The sequence below is a fragment of the Eubalaena glacialis genome, chromosome 17 (assembly GCF_028564815.1).
Source record: "Eubalaena glacialis isolate mEubGla1 chromosome 17, mEubGla1.1.hap2.+ XY, whole genome shotgun sequence".
Taxonomy (NCBI): Eukaryota; Metazoa; Chordata; class Mammalia; order Artiodactyla; family Balaenidae; genus Eubalaena; species Eubalaena glacialis.
Window position 1 is genome coordinate 49,115,665 of NC_083732.1, and position 12,029 is coordinate 49,127,693.

Below are 12,029 nucleotides of genomic sequence, written 5' to 3' on the forward strand. Positions count from 1 at the left end.
GGGCAAGGGACCCCACACTAAAAACAGGAAATACAAGTTCTTAGATGAAGAGTTATTTAATGTGGAGATATTCCCAGTTGTCTTCTCCCAGTCAGTTTCTGGAACACTGAGGGGCTGGCCTTTACCCTCTCTAGGAAATTGGACCAACTCAAAGGAAACAACTCCAAGATACTGGCATTGGCAATTTCTCCAGCAAAACACACAAGTCTATCTAACTGATGATGCTCACATTTGACAGACCTCTCCTGTGTGCTCAGAGCTTCTAGTCAGCTTCTCAGCCTTTCCTTCTTAAATACAAGAAGACAACCAAGGCTCCCCAGACGTTTACAGGAGAACTTGTAACTTCTGAAAGATAGAGACCTTCCCACACCCACAAGTGGGAAGAGAACAGAAACTCACAGTGAGAAGAGAACTTACAGAAAAACTTATTACAGTTGGAGAGATAAGGTGCTTTAACTTTGAAACAAGAAGAGGATACTTTGAAAAAGGAACATTCTGAGAGTGCAAGAGTCCTTGGAGGGTGGAACTGTCATCTAAGAGATGAGAAACTCATTAGAAGGTGAGATGATATGCAGATATTTATTCAATTCATTCCACAACTATTTAATAATGACCCATAACATTGGGGAATAGACACCATTCTAGGTGCTAGGAACACTTCAGTAAATAAAATCTAATGATGCTTTCTCTGGTGGTGGAATAATTTTATTTATTCCTTCCTGTATTTCTGTTTCCCAATATCATCCATGAAAAATGTATTTTTTAAAAACATGTATTCTTTTTACAAGTAGAAGAAAATGTTATTTTTTTAAAAAGAAGAGACTTAGTGAACAGTGGAAACATAGAGAAAGAAACAGTTCCACGATGGATGGAAAGGGGATGACACTGATTCTGGGTGTAAAAGTGTAAGCAGGAGTTTCCCAGGTGGAAACGAGCTTTGGGCTCTGGGCTAGGATGTCTCAGGCAAAGCGGGCTGAAAGGGGGTCCCCAGATTTCTGGTTTGGGCAAGAGGGTCAATCTTTTTAATAAAGATAATAAATGCAGTGGAAGAGCCCCTGAGGTGGGTCACTCACCTGTCTCTAATTTAAGAAGTGCCAACTTGAGGGAATTTTCTACTTTACAAAATCTCTTCTCTCACAACAAATTCTCCACACTCCTAATTTGGCAGTTCATATTTGTAACTCTTGTGAACCAAGGGAGTCTTGAAAGCCCTTAATTGAAAATTTTTCATTTCTCATTGAATTTTTTTTGTAAGAAGCAAATCAATCATATTATGTATAAAACTTTGATGGAAAATCAGGGAGACTGATATGAAAGAGCAGTGTATTTGGAGCCATCATTATTAATGACTTACATTTATGTAACATTTTATGTATGAAGAATGCTTTCAAATATACATATCATGTTTGCACCTCTGAGACTTAGTTGTTGTTATCCCCATTTTACAGGTGAAGAAACTGACCCAAGCGTTATTTGCCCAAGGTCACAGAGATAATAAATGCCAGAATCAGTACTAAGTTTGTTTAATGGCAAATCCAATATTTATTCCAATAGACCCTAACCATTTCTTCTCTGTATAATGAGTGTACGTGCCAGAGGCAGTCGATATATTAAAATATTTTTTAAATGAGCCTTATTCATAGCTTTGCACTATTCCCAGTATCTTACCTCTTGCTTTTTGAACTGCTTGTTATTGTAACATGCTTCTGTGAGGAATTTGGGGCTATTCATCATTTGTTCCTGTCCGAGGAAGCAGGTTAGTTTGAGTTACAGACTTTGAGTTTTTTTTCAGTTGTTACAAATTTGACGAATGGTAAGCTTAAAAAGAATGTTATAGTCTGAAGTCCGGGAGGCTGATTCCTCCAGCTCTGTGTTTCTTTCTCAAGATTGCCTAGGGGCAAGACAGGAATAAAGATGCAGACGTAGGGGATGGACTTGAGGACACAGGGAGGGGGAAGGGGAAGCTGGGATGAAGTAAGAAAGTGGCATGGACATATATACACTACCAAATGTAAAATAGATAGCTAGTGGGAAGCAGCCACATATCACAGGGAGATCAGCTCGGTGCTTTGTGACCACCTAGAGGGGTGGGATAGGGAGGGTGGGAGGGAGACGCAGGAGGGAGGGGATATGGGGATATATGTATATGTATAGCTGATTCACTTTGTTATACAGCAGAAACTAACACACCATTGTAAAGCAATTATACTCCAATAAAGATGTTAAAAAAAAAAGAATGTTATATTTGAATGTGAGAAATACTCAAATTCTTCTGATAAAAAAGCAAAACAAACAAACAAAAAAACATAGTGCCCAGCTGGCAGTCAGTGGTCAGTCCTTACTGCACAAATACTGGGTCAGAGTCTGGAGGTGTTGGGACTCTGTTAGGCATTTGGCGAACAATCTCTTGGCCATATGGAGCTTCAGTCTTGTAGGGGAAACTTCAGTCAATCATTACACAAACAAATGCATCATTACAAACTTTTGATAAATGCAATCATAGGGTAAGAAAGGTGGTGTTAAAAAACCATTTAATGAAGACTCTAATCTAATATGGAAGGGAGGCCTTCTCCAAGGAATGACATTTGTGCTGAGGTCTGGAGGTGAGATAGGAATTAACTAAGCAAAGGCTTCTGGCTGAAGATCAGGGACCACAGCTGGAGCACAGGGGACAGCAGGGAAAATGATGCTGTAGGAAGCTGGAAAGGTAGGCCAGGGCTGGACCACACAAGGCTAGGTTGAGGCATTTTATATTCATCTTGAAATCAGTGGCGTGCCATTGTAATAGCTTTAAACAGGAGGATGATGGGGTCACAGCCAGTTTGTGGACAGAGGACTGAAAGGGAGCTGTTAGGAAGAAGGTAGGTACAGTGATTGATAGGAAGATTACAGTGGTTTGGATGAGGGCGGTGGCCCTGGAACCATAGAAAGGTGTAAGAGTGGCGACATAATAAAAAGGTAAAATCCACAGAACTGGGTGACGGATTCAATGTGGTGGTAAGGAAGAGGGGAGGGGGCCAGAGCTGTGATTTATAGGAATGGAGGGTTCCATTCACTGCAAGATAATATGGGGAGAAGACCAGGTTTGTAGAGGCGAGAGGCAAGGAGATCATGAGTTCTATTTTTCTTTTTAATTTTATTGAAGTATAGTTGATTTACAATGTGGTGTTAATTTCTGCTGTACAGCAAAGTGATTCAGTATATAATTAGATATATACACACACACACATACATTCTTTTTCAATATTCTTTTCCATTATAGTTTATCACAAGATATTGAATATAGTTCTGTGTGCTATACAGTAGGACCTTGTTGTTTATCCATTCTCTATATAATAGTTTGCATCTGCTAATCCCAAACTCCCAATCCTTCCCTCCCCAACCCCACCGTCCCTTGGCAACCACAAGTCTGTTCCGTGAGTTGTATTTTGAACATGATAGAGATGTATATAGCACCTTTGAGTCATTCAAGTGAAAATGCCAAGTAGGCCAGTGGATATGTAGGTCTACATTTCAGAGGAGTGGTAGAAGCTAATGATGTCAACTTAGGTTTCAGTTGTCTTTAGATGGTAATTGAAGCCATGGGTGAGAGAGAAAGTGTGGAGTAGGAAGCAGCCTAGGGCTCAACCTTAAGGAACTCTTCATATTTTGTGTCCAGGTAGAAGAGAATGAGCCTGCAAAGGAGACTTAGAAATAGCCAGAGAGGTGAGGGGAGAAAGCCAGGAAGTCAAAGCCATAGAAACCCAAAGGTAGTATATCAAGAAGGAGGTGAGAGTTGACAAGCGTCCAATGGCGCTAGGAGGTTCAATTAGATGAGGACTCTGGAAAATGCCACTGGATATGGAATGTGGAGGGGAATGGTGACCTTAACAAAACAGTACCAGTAGTGTGGTGACAGGGAATACCTGACTAGGGGGAGTAGAGCACAGAGCGGAGTAGATGGTGAGGAAAGAGGCCGGTGAGTCTGCACACCACCATTAGAAAAATCTGGTGGTAAAAAGGGGAGAGAGGGCAGCAGCTCACACAGATAAAGAGTCAGTGCTCCTTTTTTGTTGTTGTTATGTTTTAAAATGGAAAATGTAGCACCTTGCAGCATAGAAGGGAAGGAATCTCTTGAGTAGGACAGATTGAACATGGAAGTAAAAGAAGGACTACTTGAGAGCATTCAGGATAATAATAATATAGAAAAAAATGCCGGGCTCCCCAGAGATCCACCTTGAAATCACTCTTCATTGCTATGAAGACTGCAGGAAGGTTTGTGCTAAGTTCTTGAGGAGCAGGTATCTTGAAAGAACATGGCTCTGTCATCGTCAACCTTAGACAACGTTGTCTGATACTGTAGAAATCTGTGTCCTGATTCGTGTGCTTAGGTCATCTTTGCTTATTTGGCCAGGAGCTGATGAGGACGGAGAGAGTCCAGAGCTGACCACGTCTCGACCCCTTCCAAAGCTTCTGTTCACTAGTGCTGCTCCGAGAGTGGAAACCACGACTCTGAACAAGATACAGAATAAGATCCCCGCTCAGACAAAGGTGTATTTTGTTTTCCATTGCGTTCTCAGGTTATTGTAAATGTGCCTTTTTAAAAAATTGTACAGACTGTGCCTTTTAAGAGGTGCCCTTTAAAACTGTGTAAGGACAGATGGTCTTTTCATTGTATCGTAAATGGCTCCTCCTTACTCTTTATGATCGTTTTGACATTTACCCACCTACTTGCTTTTTTGTTGTTGCTGTTAGATAGACTTTGTTTTTCAGAGCAGGTTTAGGTTCACAGGAAATTGAGCGGGAAGTACGGAGAGTTCCCACAGACTCCCACACAGGCAGAGCCTCCTCCCATCAACATCCTGTGCCAGAGGGGTTCGCTTCTTACAACTGATGCACCTACACTGACAGGTCATAGTCTCCCAGAGTCCAGAGTTTTACCTTAGGGTTCACTCATGGTGGTGTACATCCTGTCAGTTCTGACAAATATATAATGGGCATGTACCCACCATTATTGTAGCCTACAGAATAGTTTCACTGTCCTACAGTGCTCTATACCCTACATATTCATCCCTCCTGCCCCAGCCCCTAGAAACCACTCACCTTTTTACTGCCTCCATAGTTATGCCTTTCCAAAATGTTGCATAGTTAGAATCATGCAGTATATAGCCTTTTCAGATGGGCTTCTCTCACTTAGTAACATGCATTTACGGTTCTTCCACGTCTGGTCGTGGCTTGGTAGCTAATTCTACCTAGTGCTTTTATCACCCAGGAGTAGCTTATAAACAAATCTTTTTTACAGGGTACTCCTTCTAAAAGAACTCATAGCCCAGTTAAGAAGCAAAACCTTTTCAGTTTATTTGGCTTATGCTAAGGAAATTTGTTTTTATTTCATAAAGAATTTGTTCTGAGTTAAAACCATTGTGAACTTTTACATCTGCTGAAACAGGTTATGGACTAAGGAGGCTCCAGGTACTAGTCTCAATAAGTGTTTTCCCAGAGTTTTTTCAGGCCCACCTTCAGTGGTATGTAAACTCTGACCTCTTCCAATGATAATGATGAATGCGGGTACATCCCTATATTCATTTTGAGAGCTGACTTACTAAGAAATAAGGTCTTTGGCCTTAGAACAGAGCAAAGCTACTAGTTAATGGAAACTATGAGACCGGTGATTTTGGCCTTATTAGCATGCTGCTGCAACTAGCTGACTACCCACTCCTAGGTAAGCTATTTAAGTTGGAAAATGCATATTAAAGTCTGAAGAAGGCCTAGGTTTCAAATCCTAGATCTGGTCAAGTTTCTTAGCTGCTCTGAGCCCATTCCTGATGGGTCCTTGAGAAGATTAAATGTGAGGGCATGCAGCATGGCACCTGAGAGCCAGTAAGCATTTTGTAAGCCTTCACTGAATTTGGTTAGAGCAGGAGAGACCGAGGCAGTTCACCAAGTGAGCGTGTGAAGTGACAGCAGCAGGAGACTTTGCAGACGGCCTGGGGGTAGCATGCTGCTATGAGAACTTGGAAACACAAGTGCCCCCTTTTGGAGCTCACCCGTCTGCTGGTTAGAAATGAGGTGCTGCTAAGATTTAGCAGCAGACAGGCTGTGGAAGGCTGTGTCACGAAGGTAGGGACAGGCCTTCTCCCGAGCAAGGGGAACCCCTCTGCAGGCCGGAACGCACGCAGGCTTCCTGCCCGTTGATTCTCCTCCCCTTCCCAGAGTGCAGTTGTTCTTCCCCTCGCCCGCGGTCCTCCCGGTGCATGTGCACGGGGTGGTGAGGGACAGGGCTGGATGGGTTTCTGCAGATGTGGGGCAGCCGGGTCAGCCCTCTCCAGACTGGAGTGCTGTTTGTCGGATGGAGAAGGGTTCCTTACCGTTAGCAGTAGACTGACTTCACGGGCCAGGCAACAGGAAAGGAAGGAGAAGCTCTGAGCACTGAGGCAGACACACCGGGCTCCTTGCACGGTAGCTGCTCCAGAAATGGATTCAGTTCAGTGAGTGAAAGGAAGAAGGGAGAAGAGGAGCAATGAAAAGTAACAGGTGCAGCTGAGGGTAGGTCATCCAGTGTGGCTGCTGAAAGATGCAGCTGGCTTTGTTTATTTGACCGCTTGTCATAACTGAATCCCTTGAAGTCAGGAACCGTTAGGAACCATTAGGACTCACTAGCGTGAGACAAGAAATTCAGTTTTGGCTTTTCATGGTGGAGTTTATCCTAAGCAAAACCTAGTTTGACGTAGAGCTCTCTGGTCAGTTGACAACAATGAATTGAAAATTGGTTTAAGTTTTTAAGAATTGGTTTTAAGGAAGTAATTGTGTCAGATTAAAATAAAGAAGATAGATGTTTGGCAGATGAGCTCAGAAATTAAGGACCCCTAAATCTTTTAATGTATTGCTGGTATCATTTGTGTTCGATGTAGTAATAATAAAAATTCATCCATTTGTGGGAGATTTACTGAATGCTACTCATTGTGTCAAACACTTTTCAAGGTACTTATCATGATAATACTGATAATGAATAATATTAATACTGGTGATTAAATTTTCTATTTTGTCGTTACATGGCACAGCTAAATTAAACATTGCCTCTAGGATACCATTAAAGTAGACTTTGCTTTTGAATGGGCGTCACTGTGGCATTAATGTCACTGTTATAGATATTCTGTCTGGTTTGTTATAAATTTATGTGACAGAAGAAAAAGAACACAGTTGTTTGTTCAAGCAGAGCATTGCTCGTCATCTTTTACTTCTATCACATTTCCATGGCATCCAAACAACCACACATGGATGTGACAGATCTTTAATTGGCTTAATTTAATTATCTCTGCTGCCTTTTCGTACTTTCACTTTGTACATCTATACAGGAGTTGAGGTATTTCAGGTTAGTTCTATACTATTGAAAGAATTCTTATTAGTCAAACTCTTACTTTCATACAATAAAACTTTTAAATTTAAAGAGTGAATGTTCCATCCAGAGCACCTGGAAGTTTGTACACTGGTGGACCATTCCTGTGAGTACGTGGTGGCCCCAGTTCTGTGGAGACCTCCTGTTCCCACACCTGCAGACCCCCTGAAATGCAAGCTCCTTCCTGGCTGCTAGATCAGAAGCCGAGTCAGAGGGAATGTCAACGCTCTCAAATGATTTTAGGGACTGAAAAAACCTGAGGGGACTCATGTGATCTGTCATAATAATGGGACGGAGATGATACGGATGAGTTAAATTCAGTCTCTAATGTCACAATAGCTACTTATTCTCACCTCATTCGCCACCAGAACTTGCTTTCCTCTTTCCCTAGTCACAAACCTGAGTATTAACCTATTTTCCTCTTCCCTTTCCTAACCCTTCCCTGACTGCTAATGCATAGTGCAAAGCCTCCTAGATTAGAACCCAGATAATTCATTCTGTCATCTGTCAAGTTGTCTGTCCTTCTACCAGGTATCCAAATAGCGATGGGCTTTCTATGAGAAGAGAGTACTTTAGACTTGCAGAATACTCAGGAACCTGAGCGTGCCATTCATTGGACAGATATAGAAAATGAAGTCCAGAAAAGTGGTATGACTTGATCAGGACCACACCGGAGCTACTTGCAGAACCCAGGCCCCCTGAAGTTCTTTGTAATCCAGGGTTTGGTGAAGGCGTTGTAAGAGTGAATAAATAGAGGGGAGCATTACAGATGAAGCCTGGGGGCTTCTCCCCACAGAGTGGTAGCAGGCAGAGCCCTGGGAGAACACTTGGAGAGAATGCCAACAAGGAAGCTGTCATCACAGTGCCCTGTGTAGCAAAAAGATGATAAAGGAGTGAGGAGAATTGGGACAGTGCTATTGGGTTGGAGCAGCCAGAGGGGGATGGTGGCCTAAAGTCAGAAGGGTGGTGAGAAAGTTAGAGATCTTACAAAATGTCGACTAAAACAACCTACCCATGTCATTAGGATTAGTATGAACTCACTAACTATCCATTTTGCCTATACATGTGATGGGTGTTATATAAAACCATGAACAACATGGGTCCACCATAGGACTCACCCACTGGTATGCACATCACACAAAGCGATTATTGCAATTCTTTCCTAAACTCAGTGTTTGAAAAGAACGAACTTGGGAATGTGCTTATCTACTATTTCTTCTTTCCAGCACATTAAAAGAAAATCTTTATAATCTTTTTATTTTCCCCCAGTCACCTGAAGAAATTGATAAGGAAGAAGTTCACCTCTCTGACTCAGAAAGGAAAATGGACCCAGCTGAAGAGGCTACAAATGTGTATACTGAGAAGCACTCAGACAATCTGTTCAAACGAACAGAAGTCCTGGCAGGTGAGTAGCCCAGTGGGGATCAGGTGGCAGGTCCCTAAATAGGCCTGTGTTTGCCTAAGTGATATTCAGAGGTATCGGCAAAGCTTGCTGGATGTTACCTTAGTACTGAAAACCATGTTGAGCACCTGTCTCATTCCAGAGTGAGAGGCAAGAATTAGGCAAATGTTGTCTTTATTTTCTGTCAGCTCCCTCAGCCTACCCCTTGGCCAGCCTTTTGGGTGGGGTGGGGAGAGGCAAGAAGAAGAAAGTTAAGGCCTGAGTTGGTCCAGAACAATGGGGCGTCGGGGGTGGCAGAATATGAAAATCAATCAGTCTTGATCCAAGTCATTCATCCTGATTTCAAAACAAATTTAAGAGAAGGAAAGGTTCTTTATGGGGAGGGCCATTGATATAGTGCCCAAGGTATTAAAGGATGTTGTCTCTAATCGTAACTTACTGATGAAAGTATTAACATTTGATTTTAAAGGGGAAGATTTGCAAGATTTTAGAACACTTAATCCTTTTTTAAAAATTTTATTTTATTGAAGTATATTTGATTTACAATGTTGTGTTAGTTTCTGATGTACAGCAAGGCGATTCAGTTATACACATATAGAATAGTTGGCACCTGCTAATCCCAAACTCCCAGTCCGTCCCTCCCCCACTCCCCACCCCCCTTGGCAACCACAAGTCTGTTCTCTATGTCTGTACAACACTTGATCCCTGAAAGAGGATAGTCCCAAATCCAAGACTAGAAAGGAAATTTGCATGGTTTTTTCATATTTATTTTCCTTTACAGAATTTAAGTCGATTATATCATGTTTTGTGTTTTCATTGAAAAAAGCAGTTAGAAGATTAGACTACAAAATGTGAATACTGAAAAGACTCAAGAGTTTTAAAGTATGGACTTAGTTGAGGTCACAGCCAGATTTTTCTTATTGAGGCTTTTGGGGGATATTATTAATATCAATCAAAGAAAGTATTATACCTCCTGAGGAATGTCAGATTTGCATCATTACCTGGTTGCTTCATTGAATCCAGTTTGGGGGTTTTTAAATTAAGCTTTTTATGAAAGTGTAGATAGATTGGGCTTGACAGAGCTAATTTCTGCCACCCTTGAATCTCTTCTAAGAGTAATCTTCCTTCTGGTGTGTTTCAGCTGTCATTGCTGGCGGAGTGATCGGCTTTCTCTTTGCAATTTTCCTTATCCTGCTGTTGGTGTATCGCATGAGAAAGAAGGATGAAGGAAGTTATGACCTTGGAGAACGCAAGCCATCCAGTACTGCTTATCAGAAGGCACCTACTAAGGAGTTTTATGCGTGAAAACTCCCATTTAGTGTCTCTATTTATGAGATCACTGAACTTTTAAAAATAAAGCTTTGGCATAGAATAATGAAGATCTTTGTTTTTTTGTTTTTTTTCATTAAAGAGCCATTCTGGCACTTTAATGATAAAATCCCCTTGTATTTAAAACTTTTCATGTATTTCTTTAGAACAACATAAAATTCAAATTTAACATCTGCAGTGTTCTGTGAATAGCAGTGGCAAAATATTATGTTATAAAAACGCTCAATGTTCATGGAATCGGTTTAAACTTTCATGTGCAAATATGAAAAGATTGTTTTTATCCTACGGTTTGAAGATGAAAGCTGTTTCGTTTGAGTCTGCATGTCTCAGATTGACCTTACCAAGTTCGTCTTACTTCGTTAATTTATCTGTTGTTCCCCCTCTCCTCTGCTCGCCCCTCTTGTCCCCTTGAAAACAAAACAAAACTCTATGCCTTTTGTAGCTGTTACGGTGCAGTTTGTCTTTGGATATTTCAGATAATGGTAATTTAGTGTATATGTGATTTTCAAATATATAAACTTTAACCTCCACTTTGTATAAATTTTTAAGTGTCAGACTATCCGTTTTACACTTGCTTTGTTTTTCATTACCTGTAGCTTCAGGCAGATTTGCAACAGCAAATTAATGTGTAAAATTGGATTATCACCACAAAACTGTTTAGTCATGTCTATCTAATCAGATCTTCTTTTGGGAGGATTTGAGTTACTGACAAGCCTCAGCAAACCCAAAGATGATAACAGTATTTTGAGAAGTTGCTGCAGATTCCTTTGGCCACTGTATTTGTTAATTTCTTGCAATTTGAAGGTACGAGTAGGGACTTAAGGAAAAAATCAGTTTTTGTTCTTAAAAATGCATTTAAGTTGTAAACATCTTTTTAAGCCTTTGAAGTGCCTATGATTCTATGTAACTCGTCGCAGACTGGTGTTAATGAGTATATATAACAGTTAAAAAAAAAGTCGGTATTTTATAAGCACAGACGATTCTAATGGTAACTTTTGTAGTCTTACGAATAGACGTAAATTGTAATTTGGGAACATAAAAACTACTGAATAAATCATGTGGCCTAATATTGAAAATGTCACTGTTATAAATTTTGTACATTTTCGATCAAATGTACACCTCCCCTTTGCTAATGACCGTCTGCTCTCAAGGATGTTGTGGGTTTGATTTCTGAGTGTTCCACAGTGTCTGTAAATCAAAAACCAAAGAGCTCATTGATAAGGCTGTTAATTACCAGATTCACTTCTGAATTGGCCAGAGGAAATCTGAATGTATCATCCTGTGTCTGTTTGAATGTAGATATCGAAAGGCCGCCAGAGAGGGAATTGTGACTTTTGCAACCTTTATGGAGATAGCTGATGGCAATATTGAGATGAATGCCTGCTCTTGCAAATAACTTTTAGGACTATAAATTCCCAAGAACTAAAGGGGGCTTTCCTGACATCAGTGTCTATGGTTTAGTCCTGTAGATTGTTTTACCTTCGAAACTGTGCTCCAAATCTCTCCTGAAGCTTAACCGAAGAGGTAATAGATGGAATACCATAGTTCACACTGTAGGGAAGAAGAGTCGGGCAGGGAGGCTCTGTGCATTAAAAGGAGGGCCTCACTGCTTAGGAATGCAATTGCCGGAAAGCAGCGATGCCTGAGGAATAGCTGGAAATATGAGAGTACCCTGTCTGGGGACTGCCTTCTAACTGAACATTTCCTTTTTCTATTTTACCACCAATTTTGTTTTAAACTGTGAGCGGCCAAAGTAGGAAGACAGCAAAAACAGCAACCTTTCCAACATGTAATTTACCTTTAATGAAGTATGAATCCTTCATTTAGAGAACATTCCCCGGAATTGCCACAGAACTCATTTAAAAAAAAATTTTTAATGCAGCACTTGGAACAGTGTTTACGTCAATTCTTAATGGCCTTAAT

General features: G+C 40.9%; 1 protein-coding gene across 1 annotated transcript in view; it reads left to right on the forward strand.

Moving 5' to 3' along the window:
- Nucleotides 1-10,152, forward strand: part of SDC2 (syndecan 2) — a 109,444-nt gene extending 99,292 nt beyond the window's left edge. The window contains exons 3-5 of the mRNA XM_061171965.1: nucleotides 4,394-4,530; nucleotides 8,645-8,780; nucleotides 9,919-10,152. Coding sequence (XP_061027948.1) covers nucleotides 4,394-4,530; nucleotides 8,645-8,780; nucleotides 9,919-10,082 — 437 coding nt within the window. The 3' untranslated portion in view covers nucleotides 10,083-10,152. The remainder of the gene's footprint in view (nucleotides 1-4,393; nucleotides 4,531-8,644; nucleotides 8,781-9,918) is intronic.
- The last annotated feature ends 1,877 nt before the right edge of the window (nucleotides 10,153-12,029 follow it).